This window comes from Lepidochelys kempii, chromosome 2, assembly GCF_965140285.1.
Source record: "Lepidochelys kempii isolate rLepKem1 chromosome 2, rLepKem1.hap1, whole genome shotgun sequence".
In the NCBI taxonomy this organism is placed as follows: Eukaryota; Metazoa; Chordata; order Testudines; family Cheloniidae; genus Lepidochelys; species Lepidochelys kempii.
Window position 1 is genome coordinate 39,165,376 of NC_136381.1, and position 25,734 is coordinate 39,191,109.

The following is a 25,734-nucleotide window of genomic DNA, read 5'->3' on the forward strand; positions in this document are numbered from 1 at the left end:
CAGAAGAGATCATTTTATTTGCCATCAGCCCAAACCTAGAGCATTCTATGTACTCTCTAATAAGAAGAGAGGAAAATACCTATTCCTAAATCTGATGCAGGAATCCAGGCAGTAGGGAACTGGGGAAGATTCTATGCAGAAGTTCTACAGTAAAGCAGAAAGAGACACAGAGTAGCTTTGGGATAATTCTTTTTTCCCTGTTCTAATAAAGTTTCTTGTTCAGCATCAGAAGAAAGTGACTCTTTCTGGGATTCTTTACCATTGTCATACAACACTTGGCAACGGAGACAGGAACCAAGATACCAATCTTCAAGAACTTGGTGAACACTCAAGGTGCCATATGCAAAGCAAAAGCAGGAATAACAGATGAGCTAGAATAGCTGATACTTCAGATCAGTTATGTGCAGTGTTGTTTAACCATGTTGGTTCCAAGATATTAGAGAGACAAGGTGGGAAGAAATATCTTTTACTTGACCAACTTCTGTTGGTGAGCTTAACTCTCTCACCAACAGAAGTTGGTCCAATAAAAGATATTACCACATCCATCTTGTCTCTCTTTTATATTGTTATTTTCAGACTGTGGAAGACAATATTCTGAGGATGAAGAGCACAGAATCATTTTTGAGGAAAGATTATAGCATTTGGGGTCACCTTGAAAAATATGATCAAATGACAGCCTGTGTCCTAGCAATGGGAATGGAGACAATTGCAGTCTTTCCTCCTAAACTGCACTAAGGAAGAGCTATTATTAACATTTATATGGTAATAGTGTTTAAAGGCCATAACCAGGTAGACCCCACTGTGCTAGGCAAGGTACAAACAAATAATAAATTACAGTCCCTGTGCCAGTTTACAATCTAAAAAAGACAAGATAAATAGGTTGTTGAGATGAACAAATGCATTAGAATGGGGGAGACAAAAAAAATAAATATACTGGATAAATGAGGGCTAAATGACCTGCTACAAGACATTACCATTTAACCCTTTTAACTCTGCCTATTATTCTGATCTCCAACAGGAAAGCAACAAGTTCTCACAGTAAAATACTTGCAAGAAGGATCTCAGATTGAGCAGAGAGAGAATTCAGACATGGCATAAAGGCCTAAAAAGAGAGGGTATGGAGGTGCACCATAACATTTAACTGGAGGGCTGTGTCCTTCTCAATTATCAAGAACCAAGTAGTCCAGGGTAATGGAAAGCATTATGGAAGGAAATGGGATAACAGTCCTAAAAACAGTGGGAAAAATAAATTAAAGTTGGTTCTGTGGCCTTTGGTGCCACTGCAAAGTTAGAAAAAAGACTCGGCTAAAGATACAGTGAGAGTTGGACATTCACACTGCTTAAAAACGTTCAAATTGCCAAGATCGGTATCCCAGGTAACAAATATATAGACAAACATTACTTTTATCTCCACTGCCACTTTCACGTTCTTCTCCATTTCCTCCTCTTTCTTCATCACCATCTGACTCCTCTGTATCTTGAATAAGTATTCTTTTTCCTTTGGTGTGCGTCTCAGATACAGTCTCTAAATCTTTCAGCTTCTGCTCAATATCGGACAGATTTTTCTGCAGTGTAGCAATAATAGCAATTTTAGAAGTCTTAAAAAAAATTAGCATTTAGATAGTGCTTTACCTTTGCAAAGCACTTTCCATTGTCTAAATAATGCCTACAATACACCTCTGAAGTAATTACTTGGTATTACCTTAAAAATAAGAAAATAGAGATAGGTTGAATGACTTCCAAGACTATATAGTGAGTCAGTTTCAGAACTGGGATTAGGACTAAATTGTTTCTGACTCCCCATTCCAATGCTATATCCAATGCCTACTGCATATACATAATTATACAAACCCATAGGTACCATTTGTTAATAAATTCTTTGAAACATAAATTGTGCCTACCTACCTCTGTGTGTGTAGATAGTGCAACACTGACAATGGAACCAACTGGCACAGTCTACAAGGACAGAGACTAACAAATTTAAAGCCTAAAGACAATGGATTACTACACTAGAACTTTAGACAAGGCATAAAAATAATTTAATCAAAATCCACAGTACGGAGAACCCAATGTCTGCTACAGACTTTTCTTTTCAAATAGTTAAACTAACAGCTAGGATCAACCATAGGAAATGATAATTTCTTGCAGAGTCTAGTAGAAGCACACTGCTGATTGATGAAAAGTTATGCTGGTCTTACAAGAGCTACAATTCTCCCATTTATTTCATTATCATAACCACATGAAAAATACCAGAGGAATTCTAAAGCTGCTAATTTCTGTTTGTAAAAAGCTTCTAAAAGGCCAGATTTGACATATGTCCTAGAGGTTACAGCTAATTATTAGAATTCAAGAAGAACTTTGTTCCAGTTATCAAATGAGTCACTAATTGCCTACTATCAGGCAAGCCCCTTAATCAACCCAATTGTAAAACTTGCTAAAGCAAGACTTCTTTGCAAAGCAAATGCTGCATTTGCATAGAGTTATCCTGAGCATATATTTTCTTCAACCTACCATACACATTCGGAGATTGCCAGAGGAGAATGCCCCTTTGTGGATTACACACATTTTTGACTACACACTCACACTCTACATTAAGTCTCTAACAAAGAAAAATAAGAGAAAGTGTGTTCTCAAAAGAAAAAACATAACACCTTATTCTGCAAAAGAAATGAGTGCAATATCATACTCTTTCTAATGCTTAATGTACGTTTAACTTCTGATGTTTAAATGGTGCTGTTAAGCAAAGTAATAACTTTATTTGAGATGATGAACTTGTGATTTACCGGATACCTAAATGACAACTTGATGTCACCATTACCACACAAACAAAAATAAAATCTGGCAAAAAGTTTGCCAGAAAATTGCATTTTCAATCATTTGCCACATTCCTATTTAATCCTAAGAAAACATTACTGTATTACTGTGGAGATTTCTGATAGTAACTCCTCACTTAGCGTCATCCCAGTTAACGTTGTTCTGTTGTTACATCGCTGATCTATTAGAGAACGTACTCCTTTAAAGTTGTGCAATGTTCACTTATAAAATTGTTTTGCTGGTGTGGGGTTGGAACTATGGTGGGCTGACAGCCCTCCTATTAGCTCCCCTCCACAGACCCCCAGCGCCTCCCGCCTGTGGCCCCGCGCCTCCCCCATCCTGAATGCGGCAGAACAGCTGTTTCGCTGTGTTCAGGAGGCTCAGAGAGGGAGGGGGCACTGCTCCGTGGGTCCCACCAGTGGGCAGGAGACACGTAGGTGGAGGGGAGCTGATGGGGGTCTGCCAGCCTACCCTGGTTCCAAGTCCCCACCCGCTAGCTATGACAGGCTGCTCATCCAGAGAATCCCGCAAGTAGTGGACAAAGTACCATACTAGCAGGCAATGAAAAAAGTTTCCCTGGAGCCTAACCCCCATATTTACATTAATTCTTATGGGGAAACTGGATTCGCTTAACATCGATTCCCTTAGTCGCATTTTTCAAGAACATAACTACAACGTTAAGCGAGGAGTTACTGTCATGAGATTGAAGCACAACAGAACCTTGCTAATTTGCACTGACAGTCACGGCACTCAAGCCAACAGCTTCCTGGTATACACAAGATGACTGCAGGCTGGGCATTGACACTGAAGGAACTTCAGTTCTTGAGCAAAACTTCCTACCTTGGTCCAACAAAACCCATCGTTTGTTGACTTCAAGGGCATACTGGCAAGGACAATCTATTCTTTGGGACTTTGGAGACAGGAGTGGTTAACTGTTATGGATTTATTCTGTAAGTTTTATGTGTTTTCATACTGTGCATGAATCTAGGGCCTGATCTCGTGTGGTTGCAAAGTAGCCTGGCGCACTCCACACCCATAAAAGTCAATGGGAGTTGAGGCTTCTCAACACATCTCCAGAGGTGCTCGGAACCTTACAGGACGATCAGAACATTAAAGCCTATAAAAATAACTGGAAACTCCTTATTTTGGGAAATTAATAAGTAAAAATAAACCAGGAGATATGAAATCTTAGTAACATCAGATCTAGCCACAGTTGTTTCTACCAAATCTTTGCTGAGAAGAGGAGGAAGACTGTATTTCATACACACACAATGGCAGAGAAAGCAGAACAGTAAAGTGTGAATTACTGAGGTTTAATTTTTACTGTTATTTATAATTCCTAGTAAAATGTAAATATTAATAATGGTAAAGAGACAAGATAACAAGCTTTAGTTTTTGGAAAAAACTCTCAGAAATGATTCAGCAATGCCTCCTCTACAACTGACTATATCAGAGGTTCTCAAACTGTGATCTGTGGACCATGATCCATTCAGGTGGTCCATGGATAGTTCCCTCTAAGGTGCGCACCTGGGTGGTCGCACACAAGAGAATGAAGGGCCACCCACCTAATTAGTGGAGCCGTGAAGGCGTGGCTCCACTAATTAGGTGCCTGGACCCTGGAGAAGACACACGTGTAAGGTGAGGTGGTGGCCTTGGGGGGAAATAGGGGGTAGCTGAGAGGGGGCAGTGGGGTAAGAAGAGGGGGTGAGGGGAATTTGGGATGTGAAGGGCTGCAGCGGCCAGAGAAAGAGGCGACTTTCCCCAGCCCCAGCTCAGGGGCTGCCGTGGTGGGGGAAAGAGGGAGAGACCCCCCACTCCTTGGTTACTGTGGTGGGGGAAGAGAGGACACATCCATTACATTAGAAAGGTAAGACTACTGATATTAAAATACGAGTTGTGTGCTTTTATTTGTAAAACAAAAAAAATTATTATTATTAAGTTTTCTTTTTATATAGCGCTTTTATCCAAAGCACTTTACAATAGTTAGCTAATGGTACAAACAACATTTGGAAAGATCATTAAGTGGTCCGCCGAGATGCTCAGCAATGTTCAAGTGGTTCACGGAAAAAAAAGTTTAGAGACCCACTTGGCTATATGACTAGGCACATGAATCAGTCATACATTTTTATTATAATTACCATCTCATCTGTAGTCACAAACACAATTATATTGTTTAGGATGCATTTTAAAAATAGTCATTTCAAATATGTATTATATATTAACATTTTAACAAGTACTTTAAGCTAGAATCTTTTATGGTTCATATCTCATATTTGCCATTATAAAAAAGAACCCAGACTTCAACAAAGTAAATTCATTCAGAAAAGTGAAGTCAGTGAGCCAACCAGAACTTCAGCAGAGTTTGCCTGAATAAAAAGTAACTAGATATACATCCATTATTATACTACAGTATATCACTTTTATCTTACATCAAACACATAACACAAGCAACATGCATCTTGTTCTAGAAATACACAGAGTTACTTGTCTTTACCTTAGCTATGGCATTTTCTGGTTCAACATGTAATACTTTGGCCAAATCCTGTATAGCTGCCTGGTAATTCTGTAGATGCTTGTGTACAGTGGCACGGCGCATAAGAGCTACAAATTAACAAAGAACATACTATTTATATTGTATTGTTCTAAATTATACTGCAGACTACAATTAATTCACATTTAATCAGAGAAAGTACAATGTGAAGTACAAAACAATTCTGCATTAAATTTCATAAAGCCTTGCATCCACTTCATAATGGTTATGTATTAAGTTAATTTTTTTTAATTACATCATTTGATAGGACATACCCTACATTTATATGGTGATACATGAACTAGCATTCCTCTTAATAATTTTCCAGTCTGTCCCACTCTCTCCATATAAATTTAGTTACCTATTTACAAATACTTATCTTAGTAAGAAAGCATGCAACAAGCACCTTTCACTGCTCTTTTAATGCAGCTGTTAAGCTTGTTAAAGGAGGTGCTATTCTGTGAATATTAGGACAGCGCATGTCACCAATATGATGTGGCTAACAATCATCATTTGGAAAGCATGATCTGACCACACACCACCATCCTACTGTTGCTTCAGCCCAATCTTAGAATCTTGGATCAAAGATACGCAGGACAAACCTGCACAAATCCCCAAACTGCCACTTAAACTAGCATAGGCGGAGCTAATCTGGGACTATTTTTCCCCACATTTGAGGTCTGACAACTGAAGTCAAAGGAAAGACCTCCCATTTATTTCAATGGATGATAAACTAGGCCTGCATTCCCCCCCAATCCCCCACCCTGAAAAAAGATTTTTCTCTAGAAATAAAATTCTGAGAAATGCTAGTTGACATTTCACCTTTTAGGTTGCCAGGCTCCAAATCTAACACTTTCTCACAATCCTGAAAAGCATTATGCCAGTTTTGAAGTTTGATTTCTGCTTGAGCTCTGTTATTATATGCTGACACAGTGGGCAATACTGATATGCTCCTGCAAAAGACAAGACAAGGTGAGCTGTATACTAGAAAGAAAAACAAGAGCATACAAAAACTTCATTAAAGTCAGTTTTAAATTGTAAAGAGTTATAATAAAATTAAAATCACTAAGCAATGCAATTTCAACTAGAGGACTGTGAAACAGTATGCAAGATCAATTTATTTTAAAATCATGGCAACATAAAACTGCACAACAAGATGCTCTGTACAAAAGTGATGCATCTCTTAAAGCAATTTAGAGAACTTTGATGCTCCTCCTCTCTTATTAAATCTTTCTTGTTAAATTATGGTGCCCAAACTGAAAATAGAAAGTAGGTTTTATTTTAGAGTGGTAGGGCTGGGTAGATGGTATACAGGAGGAAAAAAGACTGACGTGCAGTATAGAATAATCAGGTTATAGTGAACTTATTTTATATAGCTGTATACTAGATAGGACTGTAGTCACTTAAAATTGCTATCAATCCACTCAAACACATTTTATTCAAATTTTATGAATTTATAAACTTAAGTAAATAATAATTGCCATATTGAATCAGACCAGTAGTCCATTCAGCATACTATCATGTCTCTGATAGTGGCCAATGCCAGATGTTTCAGATGAAGGTGGAAAAAAATAAAAACTAAACAAAACATTGTGGTCAAATGTGGGGAAGTTTCTTCTAACCCTGCAACTCAGCAGTTGGCTCAGGCCCTGAAGAATGAAAGCTTATGATCCTTCTTAAAAAAAAAATTATATAATTCAACTGTAGATATTCTTGATATCCATATTATACCCCAAAAAACTACATTATAAGAACATTAAGGTTGCAAAGTCAAGCACTCAAAAGATAGAAAACACCAAAATTAAGGTTGCCTGTGTGTCCTCTTCTTTGTATGCATTATAACCACTTTATTTATGTGATCACATACTATTTTTGCCTCATTCAGTGCAAAAGATGAATGATGCTCACCGAATAGGTATCTAGTCAATATTTATTTTTATCTTCCTTTATTCCGTGTGTAGCTCCGCACTTTATTTATTGCACACCATTCTCCACTGAATATAGAATTAATTTCCTCATAGGCTTTTCTGTGAGATCATAGCATCTTACTGCTTTATATACATTAATGGATTTATCCTCAACACTCTTGAGAGATGAGGCAGTATTATTATCCAAATTTTACACATGGGGAACTGAGGCACAGAAATTAAGACCAAAATGTCCACAAATTGTTGATGTCCAATTTAGGAAGCCTAGGGCCTGACTTTTTTTAATTGCTTACCATTTATTAAACACTTTATATGTTCAGAGCAGAATTCCCACTGACTTCAGTTGCAGCAGTGAGTGCTCAGCACTTCCACAAATCAGACCTAGGTGTTGCAAGCTGCATACTCACAAAATGAGGAACACAGAGTAACCACCTGTGAAAATTTTGGTTTATAGACTTGCTCAGCATCACACACGAAATCTGTGGCAGAGACAAGGAGAAAATCCAATTCTCCAGAGTACCATTCAATCGCCTTCACCACAAGATTGTCCTATATCTTTCTGCAGTTCCCCACCACACAACTTCCAACTTTTGTAACAAATGAGGCAGGAGGCCCACAAACAACAACAACTTCATTCACTACACAACAGGATTCATTTCAGAGCACAGTCTATCCTGTACACTTGAGGAAGAGATCCTGTGGAAACCCAGCATTATTTTGAATCCCAATCTTAATATTTTTGCATTCTTGACCGCTACAGATCACTTACAGGATGTTCTAAAGAATCCTTATTGAGGTTATAGGGACAAACCATACCGATGTGTAGAAAGAATAGTAAATATGGCAGGCGACCGGCTTGGCTTAACAGTGAAATCCTTGCTGATCTTAAATACAAAAAACAAGCTTACAAGAAGTGGAAGATTGGACAAATGACCAGGGATGAGTATAAAAATATTGCTCGGGCATGCAGGAGTGAAATCAGGAAGGCCAAATCACACCTGGAGTTGCAGCTAGCAAGAGACGTTAAGAGTAACAAGAAGGGTTTCGTCAGGTATGTTAACAACAAGAGGAAAGTCAAGGAAAGCGTGGGCTCTTACTGAATGAGGGAGGCAACCTAGTGACAGAGGATGTGGAAAAAGCTAATGTACTCAATGCTTTTTTTGCCTCTGTCTTCATGAACAAGGTCAGCTCCCAGACTACTGCACTGGGCAGCACAGCATGGGGAGGAGGTGACCAGCCCTTTGTGGGGAAAGAAGTGGTTCGGGACTATTTAGAAAAGCTGGACATGCACAAGTCCATGGGGCCTGATGCGTTGCATCCGAGAGTGCTAAAGGAGTTGGCGGATGTGATTGCAGAGCCATTGGCCATTATCTTTGAAAACTCATGGCGATCGGGGGAGGTCCCAGACGACTGGAAAAAGGCTAATGTAGTGCCCATCTTTAAAAAAGGGAAGAAGGAGGATCCTGGGAACTACAGGCCAGTCAGCCTCACCTCAGTCCCTGGAAAAATCATGGAGCAGGTCCTCAAGGAATCAATTCTGAAGCACTTAGAGGAGAGGAAAGTGATCAGGAACAGTCAGCATGGATTCACCAAGGGAAAGTCATGCCTGACTAATCTAATTGCCTTCTATGATGAGATAACTGGTTCTGTGGATGAAGGGAAAGCAGTGGACGTGTTGTTCCTTGACTTTAGCAAAGCTTTTGACACGGTCTCCCACAGTATTCTTGCCAGCAAGTTAAAGTAGTATTGGCTAGATAAATGGACTATAAGGTGGATAGAAAGCTGGCTAGATTGTCGGGCTCAACGGGTAGTGATCAATGGCTCCATGTCTAGTTGGCAGCTGGTATCAAGTGGCGTGCCCCAAGGGTCGATCCTGGGGCCAGTTTTGTTCAATATCTTCATAAACGATCTGGAGGATGGCGTGGATTGCACCCTCAGCAAGTTTGCAGATGACACTAAACTGGGAGGAGAGGTAAATACGCTGGAGGGTAGGGATAGGATACAGAGGGACCTAGACAAATTGGAGGATTGGGCCAAAAGAAATCTGATGAGGTTCAACAAGGACAAGTGCAGAGTCCTGCACTTAGGACGGAAGAACCCGATGCACCGCTACAGACTAGGGACCGAATGGCTAGGCAGCAGTTCTGCAGAAAAGGACCTAGGGGTTACAGTGGACGAGAAGCTGGATATGGGTCAACAGTGTGCCCTTGTTGCCAAGAAGGCCAATGGCATTTTGGGATGTATAAGTAGGGGCATTGCCAGCAGATCGAGGGACGTGATCATTCCCCTCTATGCGACACTGGTGAGGCCTCATCTGGAGTACTGTGTCCAGTTTTGGGCCCCACATTACAACAAGGATGTGGAAAAATTGGAAAGAGTCCAGCGGAGGGCAACAAAAACGATTAGGGGACTGGAACACATGAGTTGTGAGGAGAGGCTGAGGGAACTGGGGATGTTTAGTCTACGGAAGAGAGAATGAGGGGGGATTTGATAGCTGCTTTCAACTACCTGAAAGGGGGTTCCAAAGAGGATGGCTCTAGACTGTTCTCAATGGTAGCAGATGACAGAACGAGGAGTAATGGTCTCAAGTTGCAGTGGGGGAGATTTAGGTTGGATATTAGGAAAAACTTTTTCCCTAGGAGGGTGGTGAAACACTGGAATGCGTTACCTAGGGAGGTGGTGGAATCTCCTTCCTTAGAAGTTCTTAAGGTCAGGCTAGACAAAGCCCTGGCTGGGATGATTTAATTGGGGATCGGTCCTGCTTTGAGTAGGGGGTTGGACTAGATGACCTCCTGAGGTCCCTTCCAACCCTGATATTCTATGATTCTAATGGAGCTGTCCACAACAATGTGTTGTCATTTTCCTAAGTAGTTAATACTTACATTAGAACCCAACAGTGTGTATTGCCAGTTGAAATTATTCCTACCAATACATAATAGATTGCATTTATCAACAATGAATTTCATTTGGCACCATGCAGCTCACCTGCCTAGTTTTGTGAGGTCCCTCTGGAGTCTCCTCTAGTCTTGAATAACCTAGATAGTTTTGTGTCATCTGCAAATTTTGCCACCTCCCACTTCACCCATTTTTCCTGGTCGCTTATACATCATTAATCAACATGCAGAATCTTGAGATACTCCAATGTAAAATCTTTTGCCATTTTAGAAAGTTGATCAGCTGTTGCTTCAACAAGACAGACCCTGAACTAGACTGATATATACATAATATTAATTAATACTTACAAGTTTTAAGTAACGGTTCACATGGCATTAACTTACCGAGTGTAATATGTCACCGCTTCTTTATAATCCCCAATGGCAAAGGCTTCATTACCTTTTTCTTTTTCACGATTAGCAATAAAATTTCTCTCTTTCTTAGTCATACCTAGAACATAATCTTTAGATATAAAAACAGCTAACTATTAACAGATGCAAAATATGACATTTTAACATAGAAGTATTTTAATTTAATTATATTGTGTACATTGGTTTAAAAAGTTATAGAGTGGACCACAAGACAACCTCTCTATTAAGACATGGTCCATGTTATAAAAAAGTGTGAAAACTCCTAAAATGAAACAAAAAAAGGAAACTTTGTCAGTATGCATATATTTCAGGATAAAAGATTTTATGTGGATTTTGTATTCAGCAACGTTCAAGTGACTAGAACACATTTTTCAAGACTCTTCTCAGTGGAAAATTTGTACTGAAATTTTCTAGGATGAACAGAGTCCAAGGGCAGACAAAATTCAGTATGCATTAGAAAGGTAATACTTGAAAAATCTGTGCCTCTTGGCAGCATTTGAAACCAGACTTAAGACCCTTGCCATCACTTCATGCCACCAATAAAATCTTAATTGCTTATACTAGAGTTTAATTAAGTAAATAAAGTGAGCATTGGGATGCCTTATAACAAGTTCTCTCTGTATATACATTATATATAACAAGCAGGAAACAATGGGCTTAGTGTCTTTGCAATTTTCTTCCATTATGAATTATTAAACACATAGTATAATTTATACAAAACATTAAACTGATTTTTAAGCTATTTCTATTTCAAATAGCCTTCTCTGCCAAAAGAGAACGTGCTTTCACTTTGATAAGCTAATTATGTAGAAAAACTTTTTCAGCTGAACAATTGATCCTTCTGCAGTTGTAGTTGTTAGCATGTTTGGAATAACTACCACGCCAGAAAGATAATCTGTTTGGGCTAAAACCTGTTTTCCGCTTTGCTAGGACAAACTCCTATCAGCTGGCCATCTGAGGAATGGGTGAACATGTTGAAAGGTGATGGGAAGCCAAGTCATGGGAGGAAGGAAGCTGGATGGTTGAGAAGGAGAACAAAGTTTTCAGCATAGTAATTCAGAGTTGATCCAAGCAAGCCTTAAGCTTCACATTAACTTGCAACCATTAATAGACAAAAAGAAAAGGAGTACCTGTGGCACCTTAGAGACTAACAGATTTATTCAGAGGTCCACTGAATGCATCCGATGAAGTGAGCTGTAGCTCATGAAAGCTTATGCTCAAATTAGAGACTAACAAATTTATTTGAGCATAAGCTTTCGTGAGCTACAGCTCACTTCATCGGATGCATTCAGTGGACCTCTGAATAAATTGGTTAGTCTCTAAGGTGCCACAAGTACTCCTTTTCTTTTTGCGAATACAGACTAACACGGCTGCTACTCTGAAACCTGTCATTAATAGACAGTAAGCAGAATTAGACTCTCTCACTATTGCATGGTAGGCAATAAGACAGCACGTATGTACTGTCCCCAATTATTTTTATTCAGATAATTTAAAGACAACTGCGGTTTCAATACTCTTTGAAACCACCCTTAAATACCTTAATACCTTTAAACTACATACACACACACACCCCACGACACAGCATGAGCAATGCTACAACAACAAAGTAGTATCAGCATTATAGAAGAAAAATAAAAATCTATTTCAAGCTTCCACTGCTTTGTTTTTTATAAACAGTAAGAGGAAAGTGATTTTAAGCTCTGTGAGAATATCATAATTACACCCTGATACACTTTATGTTTTGTTTACAACGGGACAAATCAATCTTGATGCTGTATTTTTCTTCAGCATCCTCAGCCCCAATTTCATAAGCTTTTTCAATAAGCATTATTAGAAGGCATATCACAATTTCTGCAAAATACAATTTCTGCAAAATTTCTGCCATTTTCTGGGATTGTTAGTAAGAACATGATTTACTTTTATTTTCTGTGTTGGTTGAAAAAAAAAGCAAGGAAGAGATATATAGCAAAAGCACATTTTTCCTCTATAATGTTTCTTCAGTTTGCATGAACATTGTACTAAGCAATGTTAATTCTATATATAATCAAAGAAAAGACAACTTTGATAGTAAGTCATCATTTACCTGTTGTGTCTATTTTCTTTTCAATTACAGGTAAATTTGAACCAATATTGAAGCATGCTTTTGAATTATTTTCTTCACAGACCTCATCAACTTTTGAACACTCCTTTTCCACATCAAACCTTAAAGTAAAAAAATATAAATATAAATCTATATTACATACATACACACAGTAAAACAAGATTTCTTTACCCACAGAACAACATACTACATTTCAGATATAAACTGAATTGGGTACAAAGATTCTGTCAATCTGTTCAACAATCCAAAATTATTCAGGAAAAAACACACAATTTTTTAAAACTATTTCTATTTCCTTTGTGTGTGTCTTCTTCCATGCTGTCCACTCCAAATACTCTTCAAACACAATATAGCATTCTAAGAATCAAAACTGTGTTTTAAAGGGCCAACCCTAAAAAATACTGAGCACTTGTAACTCCCACTGAAGACAACTGGAGTTGCAGGTACTTTGCACTTCTCAGTAAGACATATAAAGTGATTAAATATTGAAACTGGAAGACCAAAGGGAAAAAAAAACGGTTACCTACCTTTTCATAATTGTTGTTCTTCGAGATGTGTTGTTCATGTCTGTTCCATTTTAGGCGTGTGCGCGCCCACGTGCACAGTTGTCGGAGATTTCTGCCTTAGCAGTATCCGAAGAGCCAGCTGTGGTTTCCTCTGGAATGGCGCTCCCATGGGGAAGTATATCAGGCGCTGCCGGCCCTGCACCCTCTCAGTTCCTTCTTGCCAGTAACTCCAGCAGACGGGTACGAGGGCAGGAAATAGTACAGACATGAGCAACACATCTCGAAGCACAACAGTCACAAAAAGGTAGGTAACCATTTTTTCTTCGAGTGCTTGCTCATGTTGATTCCATTTTAGGTGACTCACAAGCAGAATCCACAGAGGTGGGCTCGGAGTTCACAGCTTAGCGGCTTGCAGTACTGCCCTACCAAAGCCAGCATTGTCCCGGGCCTGCTGGGTCAGTGCATAATGGAACAGAAAGGTATGGACAGACAACCAAGTGGCCACTTTACAGATGCCCCGGATAGGCACATGGGCCAGAAAGGCTGCTGAAGAGGCCTGCACCCTGGTAGAGTGGGCGGTGATGATCACTGGGGGTGGCACCTTCACTTGGTCATAGCAGAAACTAATGCAGGCAGCAATCCAAGAAGAAATTATTTGAGTGGATACACGGCAACCTTTCATGAATAATTGCGTCAACTTGACAGGACCAAGCCTTTCCGTAACGTAAAAGGCCAGAGCCCTCCTGACGTCCAGGACACGTAGCCTACATTCCTCCTCCTCTGAGTTATGTGGCTTCGGAAAGAAGACCAGTAAGTAAATGTCCTGGCTTGAATGAAACTGAGAGACTACCTTCGGAAGAAAAGCCGGGTGCAGTCTTAGCTGGACCTTGTCCTGGTAGAAAACAGTGTACGGTGGCTCCAAGGTGAGTGCCCGAATCTCAGATATTCGGCAGGCCAACATCACCTCAAACCAGGAACACCTTCCAGGAAAGGAGAAGGAGAGAGCAGAATGCCAGAGGCTCGAAGGGAGGACCAGTGAGCCGCAACAGCACCAGATTCAAGTCCCACGGTGGGACAGGGTCCCTGACTTGCGTGTAGAGGCGCTGTAGGCCCTTAAAAAATCTGGCTGTGATATCCTGAGCAAAAACCGACCTGCCCTCAAACAGCAGGTGAAATGCTGAGATAGCCACTAGATGGACATTGATTGATGAGAGGGACAAGCCCTGGATCTTAAGATGCAGGAGGTAGTCCAGAATAAGCCGCAGCGAAGCCTGCTCAGGACCAAAACCTTTGTCCGCAATCCAGCAGATGAACCATTTCCATGTGGCCAGGTATGTCGCTCTGGTGGAGGCCTTCCTACTTCCCAACGGGACATGCTGAACCCCAGCTGAGCACTGCTATTCCTGTGAGTTTAGCCACGCAGCAGCCAGGCCATCAGATGTAACGCCACAAGGTTGTGGTGTAAAAGACTGCCATGGTTCTGGGACAACAGATCCGACCTGAGCGGTAGCTGGAACAGGGTCACCACCAAGAGATCCAGCAGAGTGCTGAACCAGTGTTGGCATGACCATGCCGGTGCTATGAGGATGACTCCTGCTCTGTCTTGTTTGATCTTCGTAAGGACCCTGGGTAGCAACGGCACTGTAGGGAAGACATACATCAAAGCCCTCGACCACAGAAGCAGAAAGGCACCCGACAGGGATCCTCCGTCCATGCCCCCAGCCAAGCAGAAGACGTAGCATTTCCTGTTCTGCTGGGACGCGAACAGGTCCACCTGGGGAGTTCCCCACCTGCAGAAGATGGAACTGACCACCCTGGAAGGTGAGTGGCTACAATATGGATGCTGTGCTGCAGACAGAAGTCCCAGAGCCAGAGGGCTTCCTGGCAGAGGGCAGACAACCTGACTCCGCCCTGTAGATATAGAAGAACGTAGCCATGTTGTCCGTCAGGACCTGAACAACCCTGTCTTGAGCCTCAGGTAGAAAGGCTTGGCAGGCTAGTCGAACCACCCTGAGTTCCCTGACATTGATATGCAGGGAATGATCGCGACTGGACCAATAACCTTGAGAGCTGAGAGTGCCCAGGTGGGCTCCCAATCCCAGGTCCAAGGCATCAGAGACAATGGTCACTGATGAGGCCAGGGCCGCGAAAGGAACGCCTTCCAGCAGCAACATGAGATCCTGCCACTAGAGGAAGGATGACAGTAAGCTGTCCGGAATCCTGATCACCAGGTCCATGCTGTGCCAAGTGGGGACACAGACCGACACCAGCCACGCCTGAAGGTGTCTGAGACGGAGTCATGCATGCTGGACCATGTAAGTACATGCTGCCAGGTGGCCCAGTAGTCTCAGTAATTTAATTTGATACACCGCCGCATGGGAGCGCCACTCCAGAGGGCGCCACAGCCGGCCCTATGGATACCGCTAAGGCAGAAATCTCCGACAACTGTGCTCGTGGGCGCGCGCACACCTAAAATGGAATCGAGATGAGCAAGCACTCAAAGAAAAAACAATGTTTCAGCCACCACTCCACAGCTGCTTTCCAGCTGCTTTTTCCAAAGATCTTTCATTAATTAATTTCAAGTAAATGTTACAGTTGTAAAACAATCCAACCAAAAAAAAAAAAAAAAAAGAAATGCAGTCAGAACCAAGTCATCCACTACCTACAAACAATGAAGACCATTCTAATTATAGCTGGATGGGAAACAAATTTTTCCATTTGCAAGAATTTTCAAGATTTGGGACAGGAATAAGTTTTGAACCAAAAATTTAAAAAATTCAAATCAGGTCAATCAAAATGTTTCATTTTGACTTTGACCTTTTAAAAAAATTTTACCTTAAGTTAACTTAAAATTTCAAAATAAAATGTCCTTTCAAACTGAAAAATTGAACTTTTAAATTTAGAAAATGTCCAAAACAAGATTTTGACCATCTGAATCTATTATTTTCCAAATGTTTTCAGAATGAGAAATTAATTAAAACAGGCTCTTTCCCACGAACACTTTTGGTTTCTACAAATTGGCATTTTTCTGAGAAAAAAAAGTTTTGTTGAAAAATTTCCAATCAGCTCTAAATTTAATTACTTTCTGTACACCCAATTAAATTCAAGGATTGGAAGACAGTACAGATAAGTAAAACTGCAATAAATATAAGAGTATGCATCCGATGAAGTGAGCTGTAGCTCACGAAAGCTTATGCTCAAATAAATTGGTTAGTCTCTAATGTGCCACAAGTACTCCTTTTCTTTTTGAAGTATTGTAATACATCTTGTATTTTTCAGAGCAAGAAATATAGCAGCTCCTTTCTACTGTGTAGGTCAAGAAGAAAAACAAAAATCACCCACTCCATTTATTCTCATGCACTCCATTTATTCTTATGCAGGTTATTCTGTCCCAGGTTATTTGAAACTTAAATTGATTGACAAATCATTTTGCCACCGATAAGACAGCACATGACAAAAGAGTGAATTTCTGTCAAAATTAATCTTTTGGCAACATATTTTCTAGGCCACATGTAAACATTAAGGCCCTGTTTTTGTAAACACTTATGCATATAAGTACATTTTGTAAGATTAGAGCGTCATACAATGGTCAGATACCATATAAGGCCCTGCTCCTGCAGCTGACTGTGAAGGCAAACTGTTGTGCCTGCAGCAAACCTAAGTCTATGAAATTAATGGAGCTCAGCGCAGGATCAGGAATTCACCTGCTTGTTGTCATAATGCAGAAATAGGACCTAATGCACACAAACACCACACTGAGGAACATAAAATAAATATCTACTGTTTTGTTTTTAAAGTTAAGGTAAAAAGCACATATTAATAAAACAAGTAAGGAAATTTACTATCTACCTAGACTTTAAAGTATTGATGATTAAAAATGAAATTTGAAAAATTAAATTACTTATTATTTATGCTGTCTGTTTACTTTCTGGTCTACATATTTAGCTTGAACAAATAAAATAGACTTTGCAGCTTCACTTTTTGTTCTCAAGTACTGGCTCCATGCTACATTGTTTGTATTGTAAAGGGAATGTTTATATTAAAATAAAAACAAGTCTCACCTGTATTTTTATAATTTCATGCGATATATTATTAGATGCGTGAAACGCGTTTCTCTTTTTTAAAAAAATCTAAATTGGTACACATTACCTAGTAGTGTTCTATTAAAAAAAAAAAAAGTAAAAAAGTTCAATACAAAATTAAAAGATGACGATTTAACATACTTGTCCCATTCCCTGTAATCTCGTGGTATATTTTTCTTCTTTCTTTGTTTATTTTCTTTGTTCTAAAAGGAAAAGAAAGTGGCTGAGAATTCATTGTTTAACAAATTCCCTGATTGGCAGTTTTGCTTTTTGTTCCCATAGTTATACTCATTTGGGGTCAACACTATTCATGATTGGTCTCCAGCATATAGCTGTTTTCAAAACTTCACTAGTTTTCAAGACTTTCCCAGTTTTGACTTTTGTTTTAAGGGAAATCTGCTGGGTGTTTGATATACATGATTCCAACACTATGTACTCACTCATGTATCAATCATCAGGTTTTTTTTCAACCTGGAAGTCCTAAACTTAAAACTTAAGGACAAAGCACCCCAAATCACATGGTGAAACCCAAAGAAAGAAAACTCAGTGAGGTTTCATTTGTGCAGTTATCCCCATATTGTTCCAGCATGAGAAGATGGAAACAGGGTTTGCCCTCTTGTGGAATGAACCAGGGATCCAGCCCAAAAAACCCAAGAGCCCTCAACAGACAGGCCCTCGTGCTCTTGGGAACCTAACTCCCACATCCAGAATTGCTGCCTCAACAGAAACACAATATCAGGGACACCTCAGCTGCTGATACCCCAAAACCTACCCTCACATTAACTTTCTTCTGGTAATTGCACTGAACATAGGGGAAACAATTCAGAATCATTGTCATGTATATACACTACTTGAACTGGGCAGGAAACAGTTTTCCTTTCCCATAAACATTTTTGAAATTTCAAAAATTTTCCCTTTCTGCACTGGGACAAATCTGAGACCTTTCAAAGTTTTTCACAGCAAAAGAGAGAGAGACCTAGCCTGAACAGAGACTTGAACCTGGCTTTCCCACATCCCAGGTGTATACCCTAACCACTGGGCTACTCTGGGGTGGAGATTAGTCACTTTGTCTGGTCAGTCTGTCTCCCATTTTGACCAGAAATTCCATCCTCAACCTGAAAAACCTTTCCTACTAAAAATGCCTCAAAATTGGTTCATTTCCATTAAAAGTTTCCATTTAATGAACTGACATTTAAAGGTATATGTGATCATTATGATTGTAATCATTAACTAGTTTGTTAATGCAGATTGATTAATTGTCTGAGAATGCATCTATCTAGCAATCACTTAAAGATCCCTTATATATATAAAAGATACAAATCAGAAATTCAAATACTGTTAACATGTAAGAGTTTAGAGTCAGTTGGATCTATCAATGCTCCAAAATTCTACATGTTGGATTGGAATTAGATAGGATCATTTATGATAGCACCCCAGGATTCAAACATCTCATTGGCAACTTCGATTTTTCTCTCAATCCATTCTATAGTATTGCACTTTGTAGGGAAATATTTAAAATATTACTTATTGTGTATGTTTTGTGAAGATTTGTTAAATATGTCTTATAATTATATTAGGAAGATGGTCTCTAAAAAAAGCACTGGAAATAACTCAGGGTATAAAAAGTGAAAAGGTGGGGTACTGTATTAAAGGGATAGTTTTGTTTTAATTTTGGTCACTTTCAAGCATGGGCGTTGCCTCCCCAAACTGCAAGCCTCGGGCGACACTGTGGGGGTGGTGAGGGAGGGCAGATTTCTGTCTTCCATTTGACACTGCTCCCTCCCCAAGTCCCACCACACCAGCCAGAGCCCCCTAGTGGGGCTCAGAGGAACAGCCCCTAGCTACATCCCTCCCTGCACCCTGAGCAGTTTTCAAAGTTTATGAGCTGACACCGCCCGACACACAACCTTTGAATTACAGTTTTTGGTCATTCCCACCTCCAACCCAGACAGGCTGGGTGGCCTCTGCAGTGAGTCAAGGGACAGAGGTGGTGCTCCCTCCCTGAGCCCTGCCATGCAGAGCTGACCTGAGCCCCATGGGGCTCTGCCTCCCCATATATAGAAGTCAAACTACGCCTATGCTTTCTAGGGATCCTGTACTAAGCTCACTGATATACGGCTGGTTACAATAAACAGTCAAGAAAGTCAATTAACACATTATTTATGTATAAAGGCATACATATCTCAAAAATAAAAAAAATAAAATACACTTGTTACACATATTTTTAAGAAAAGAGATACCTGGTCACCATGAAGGCAGCTATTTGAACCACGAACTGCTGGCAAATTGTCTAGTCTCTCATGAAGTGTTTCTGTTACAGGAAATTGTATTTTATAATCATCTTCCTTCATTTCTGTCACCCAGCTCTGAAAAGAAACCGATAATATCACTGTACCTCAAAAGAGTAAACGCAGACCTCCTGATGGTCTAATATAATATACTGCCCTATATATACCCAACTCAAGGAATGATATTGATGGATTTCAGTGGGAGTCATGTCTAGCACTGTTGGTACGATAGTCATTATAAGATAGGATTTGGGAGAGTAGTGGCAGGAACAAATAGGGGGTTTTTAAAATGTTTTTGACAAGAGCTTAGAGGATCCTCTTTGAGGAAAATGGCAATAATTAATAAAAACCAGAAACAGTGTAAATGTGATTAGGACACAGACTAATATGGACAGGACCTATGATTAAAAAATCCTGTAATAAAAACAAAAAACATCAACCCATACATTGTTATTGTAAGAAATCCTTTTCCAAACCATCTCTCACACGTTAAACCTCAAAATTTCGTAAAATCTCTAACCAAAAATAGGAGAACTCAAAAGGGTCATATTATTAAATTCAAAAAATTCCACAAGTGCTTGATATCTCTCAGGATCAACCCCAATGGGACTCAATTAGTAGCATACTCAACTCCAGTCCAGAAAATCACAGGTTCATATTTCACATTAGGACTTGGACTTGCATCCAGTTGTGACTGCTGAGGAGCCAAACTATTGGAACTGCTGTCCTTAAGATGTCCTTAAAGCTAAAGGCTCTTCCACCTAAGTTCCCTCTACATTTTCAGCTAGATATGAAATTCTTCAATTCCTGTCCTAAAGTGTGATGCAGTGTTGTTGTGCCCCAACATAATCAGATGCTACATTTTTTCAGTTGAGAGTGATGCGTTTCCCTGAATATAGTTTGTAAATACTTTGTGATTCTTCTCAATCAAAGGTGGTGTATAAATGTGTCATTATTTGTTGTGGCTGTTCAGACAGAAGTTAAAGATTCAGGGGTCTTATTCAAATAAAAAGGATAATTAAGAGTGTGTTCTGGTCAATATTTCCTCACTTAATGAAACAGGTCCTAATGTGCAAGGCCATGTGAACTATTAGCAACTGCAAATTGCTGCATTACTGATTTGTAATCAGTCTGAGAACAGAGACAATCAAATTCTAACTAGGTTTACTAAAAAAATCTGATCACTAATAATTACATTAATATATTTACATTACTATACTACATTAAATTAAAATTATACTTTACCTTCATTTCATCATTAATTTTTTCCCATTCTTCAGTTGTAAAGTCAGATGCAGAGGCTGGAGGTTTATCTTTTCGCAGGGCTCTGCTCCCTGGAGCTAAACATTCAATGCGTTTTTCACAGAATAATGTAAGATCAGGGTAATATCCTTCTTCACCAGACCTTAAAGGTAAAAAGATGTCACATTTAAAAACTAAGCAAAACAAATAAACAATATATATATATATATTACAGCAGTTTGATGACAACTGTAAATTGAGTTGGTGGCCTTGGTCCAGTGACTAATGGGCAAATGTTCACCTTACAAAAACCACTGCAATTAGTACTAACTGTAAATATTCTTAGAGGATCAACACAGCTACAAGAACACTGGACATATAAATATTCTTGTCACTCTCATCAAAAATTGCAAGGATGAAATCAGCACAGTGTCTGAAATAACCACACCCCCTCACAGGTCCCTCCTTGCCGCAAATTAGGTACAGTGGTGGAACAATGAGAAGACTCTTCCACTGCTGTTCCTCAAGCTGTACCCGCTCTGTGGATTTAACATAGAACTTCTATTTCCAGTGCTGTCAATAAGGAATCTTTCACAAGATTTGTTACCTTTTTTATTTTAATTTAGAGATTTAACTTATGTTAAGTCACCAACACTTTTAAGATAAGTCAAGTACCGAGCCCAGTACTCTTGGGCCAAATCCTCAGAATCTTACCAATAGATAAACCATTAACCAAAAACAAAATTAAAAAAAACTGTAATGTAAATAATAATGAATGTTTACCTCAATATCCTGAGAATTTTTTCCAGATGTTTAACATCTGAGCACTTTTCAATGAACTTGTAGTCCAGATGATTAATAGGAATTTGATATGTTTTTGTTGTTCCCTGGTCCCACAAAGATGAAACTGGCTGGTCACTCATTCCTAAAAAAATTAAAGATAAAACTAATTATTCTGCTGTCTGAAGTGGTACTCAGATATACTTTGAGGCAATTCTGATTTTAGGAAATAGTCCAGCCCTTAATTCACACTTAATCCTTAAGCATGCTTATTAGTCCCAGTGGCATGATCAAGGAGTTGCCCATTTGAGGCCCTGGTCTTGCAAACTGCTCCACCTGTCCAGAGCCCCACTAACTTCACTGGGGGTCTGGGTGGGCACAAGGATCTATCAGTTTGCAGGACTGAGATCTCGGATTGTAAACTCTTTGAGGCAAAACACACTCTTCTACTGTGACCACAAGGTGCCACAAACATATAGCATTGCAGAAATAATAAACAATTATAATAATGCAAGCAAAATTAGAAACTTCAGACTACATATTCAAGTTTCTCCTTTGGAAAACCTTTTGGCTTCTGTTCCTCTCATGCAAGGTAATATACCTGTTAATAAATTAGCGATATTCATTTCTGTCCCTCACAAAGAAAAGGAAATGTATTGAAGAAAAATAATCTTAAAACTACTAGCAAGTTGATGCAACTAATTTAACTTCCACAGGCACAGGTGAGGATAACTTGGAGGAGTTTTTGTGGGACTGCCATGCATTTTTAAGTGAAGTTGCTGCTGATATATGTGAAAATGTCTACAAATGTTAACTTGAGTCAATATTGCTGTAATTCAGACATATTTCTTCTGATCTTTAAAAAAATCCAAATGGCATGCTATTTTAATAGGAAACATCTAAATTATAAAATGTGGAAATTCCCAGGGGCAGAATAAGACTCAAACAAATTAATCCTGTACAATACAAAAAAGGCATCTCACCACTCTCCTCTCCTCACTATCCCCTTTCAAATCCTACCTTAAACCTCTCCTTTGCCATGATGCCTTCAAAACTCTTGACAATGGTTATACCACTGCACACTAATACCACCACCTATCATGCTGATCAATATTGTCTCATGGTTTCCTGGTACTCCCTATCTGTCTGTATCCATCTGTTGTTTCTTATCTTATTTAGACTGTAAATTCTTTAGGGCAGGGATTCTTTTTGATCTTTTGTACAGCTCCCAGCACAATGGGGTCCTGGTCCATGACAGGCTCCTAAGCACTCCAGTAACACAAATAATATGTTTCAGAGTAGCAGCCATGTTAGTCTGTATCCGCAAAAATAAAAGGAGTACTTGTGGCACCTTACATAAATTTGTTAGTCTCTAAGGTGCCACAAGTACTCCTTTTCTTTTTACAAATAATATGTTTACTCTTCTTTTGCACTGGTGGATACATACCGTATGAATATTCAAAATTCATTCTTCTCACACCCATGTATTTGTGCAACCATCTTGTGTTTTTACAATCAGATTTTTCTTAGTACTATCTTTTACTGTAATAAAGAGAAAGGGCCACATTCTTCTCCTTAAGTAGGATAGGTACCACGGCTGTCAGTAGGAGTGTTACCATGTAACACCAGCAGAACTGAGCTCAAACATGTGTTTTTGGTAATCTTTGCAACTCTCACAACAAAGGGAATAATCCCAGCAAAACTCTCTCCATAGCAGAAAGAAAAGGAGTACTTGTGGCACCTTAGAGACTAATGAAGTGAGGTGTAGCTCACGAAAGCTTATGCTCAAATAAATTGGTTAGTCTCTAAGGTGCCACAAGTACTCCTTTTCTTTTTGCCAATACAGACTAACAGGGCTGCTACTCTGAAACCTCTCCATAGCAGGGGACTGTAAACCTGCAAAGCCCGCCCTACCCTAGCAACTGTTTCTATGTACAGCATGGCTTCTGGAGAGCCCAGTAGCAGGGGCTAGGGACCAAGGCTCACCACCCAGCCAGGTTGTGGTAGGGGAGGGAATACATTAACTCTGCAGTTTGGCCCCTTCCAAAGAGGATCGGGAAGCACCAAGAGTTAACCCTCACGCTGCCCTGCCCCCCACCTGCCATCGCCCCCTTTCACACACAACGAAACAGCCAGCAGGGCATTAGCTGCCACGATGATCCAGCCCCTCGGGAGCGGGCTACTGCAGGCCGTGTGGGAAGCACCCCCCCCCCCCCCAGGCAAGGGCTTTGGCCCTCGGGCCCCCAGCTCCAGCGCACGGCGAGTGGTTATCACATCACACCCCCCCCATCCCCATACCCCACGGCCGCCCTCATGCACCCCTGGCCCGGCTCCAGGGGAGAAGGGCGGGCGGAGGGGCCAGAAGTCGCGCTGGGGACGGGACCGCAGCCCTGAAGGAGCGGGGCGGCAGCCCAGGCCGACCGACCTGCCCCGCTGCCCCGCACCAACTGCGGAAGACGGTCGACGACTTCGCCCTCTCCACGTCCCTCTCGACCCGCGTCCGGAGACAGCAGCCGGGGGCAGGACCCTCCGCCGTCCGCGCAGCACATGCGCGAGGGGCCGGCCCGGCAGCGCTGCCGTTGGAGTCGCGGGGCCGCAGGCGCAGCCCGCCCCCAGAGCGGGGGGCTGGGCCGGCTCCGCCGGTCTGCCCGCCCCCACGAGCCGTTGTTGGGATGGCGGCAGCTTGCCCAGCTCCCTCTGCTGCGGGGCGAGGCGTGCCTCAGCCTGCTTTCCAGGGGGCAGCCGGAGCCGGCCGCGCGGGCGGGGCTGAGCAGGGGGCCCTGGCCTCCCCTCCAGCCCGGGAGGAAAGGGGGGGAAGTGGTGCACATAGGACGGGCCATCAGCTGCAGGTTGTGGGCAGATGGTGCCTGGTAGGCGAGAGACGCGTCAGGACTGCGTAGGGAGACGTTTCATTGAGAAATCCCAACATTATGGTCAAAGTCAGGGAAAAGCCTGGTGTTTAATGAGGGCCCCCCAGCGCAGCCCTCATTGCTCTAGGGCCCTTGTTCTCAAACTTTTTTTTTTTCTCCACAAAACCAGTTGAAAATTGCTGAGGGCCTCGGTAGACCACTTAATGCTCTTTCCAAATGCTGTTTGTACCATTGGCTAACTATTGTAAAGCGCTGTGGATAAAAGCGCTACATAAAAAACCCCCTTTAATAATAATGTTTTTTTGTTCTACAAATAAAAGCACGCAATGCATATTTTAAAATTAGTAGTCTTACTTTTCTAATGCAGGTTTCAATACAATGCAATCTAATGCAATGGATGTGCCCTCTCTCCCCCCCGCCAGAGCAACCCCCGGGCTGGGGCTGGGAAGGAAGGGGTGCATCCCTAGCAGTCACAGCCCTGGAGCTGGGGAACGTTGCCTCTTTCTCTGGCCACTGCAGCCTTTCATGTCCCAAATTCCTCCCACCCCCTCTTCTCACCCCACTGACCTCTCCCACCTATCCCCTCTTCCCCCCCAAGGCCACCACCTCACCTTACATGTCTGTCTTCTCCAGGATCCAGGCACCTAATTAATGGAGCCACACCTGCAGGGCTCTTACCCTTAGGCGCACATCTTAGAGGGAACTATCCGCAGACCACCTGCATGGAGTTTGCGGAACACAGGTGATCCACGGAACACAGTTTGAGAACCTCTGCTCTAGCCTATCCTTCTCAATAGAATGAATTTGGCAGGTGTGTTCTGAAAGAAACTGAGCAGGGCACAGGATACCAGCCCTGAAAGAGGGGAGTGGGGCAACAATCCTCACTCCCTTAATTTAGCAAGGTGATGAAATATACTGTCCCATTAAAAAACATTAAAATGTATCTTCATTTAGAAAAACAACAAAAGTGGAAAACAACATACCCTTCGGAAGCTGCACAAGGAGAGCTCCTAGAAATATTGTTTCCCTTCAAAACCGAATGAAAGTTGATTAGTGAAAATGCATCATTACAAAATTTGAGTTTTTAAAAGCAAGAAAATGAACGGTTAAGGACATTGGCAAAAATCCATAAAGAGACTTGTGACACTGAGCGTCATAACACCTAATACCTAACTTTAGGTGCCTGGAAAATCATAGGAACAACACTGGAATTCACAAAGTCTGAAGTAGGCGCTTCAGCTCCCTATACAATTAATGCGGAAGATAATTGCTTTAAACTGCAATTCCC

At 40.9% G+C, this 25,734-nt stretch overlaps 1 protein-coding gene across 2 annotated transcripts in view; it reads right to left on the bottom strand.

Annotated features, from left to right (window-relative positions):
- SPAG1 (sperm associated antigen 1) overlaps nucleotides 1–24,212 on the bottom strand; it is a 66,861-nt gene extending 42,649 nt beyond the window's left edge. Inside the window, exons 1-10 of one of the 2 annotated variants that reach the window (XM_073330448.2) lie at nucleotides 24,002–24,212; nucleotides 21,580–21,721; nucleotides 20,800–20,959; nucleotides 19,507–19,632; nucleotides 17,408–17,469; nucleotides 12,661–12,779; nucleotides 10,551–10,656; nucleotides 6,167–6,297; nucleotides 5,309–5,415; nucleotides 1,403–1,565 (exon numbers count right to left, since the gene is read on the bottom strand). In XM_073330448.2, the coding sequence (XP_073186549.2) occupies nucleotides 1,403–1,565; nucleotides 5,309–5,415; nucleotides 6,167–6,297; nucleotides 10,551–10,656; nucleotides 12,661–12,779; nucleotides 17,408–17,469; nucleotides 19,507–19,632; nucleotides 20,800–20,959; nucleotides 21,580–21,721; nucleotides 24,002–24,125 (1,240 nt within the window). In that variant the 5' untranslated portion in view covers nucleotides 24,126–24,212. Of the gene's footprint in view, nucleotides 1–1,402; nucleotides 1,566–5,308; nucleotides 5,416–6,166; nucleotides 6,298–10,550; nucleotides 10,657–12,660; nucleotides 12,780–17,407; nucleotides 17,470–19,506; nucleotides 19,633–20,799; nucleotides 20,960–21,579; nucleotides 21,722–23,874; nucleotides 23,896–24,001 lie in introns of those variants that run through there. The other variant, XM_073330449.2, reaches the window with a different exon arrangement.
- Nucleotides 24,213–25,734: the final 1,522 nt, after the last annotated feature.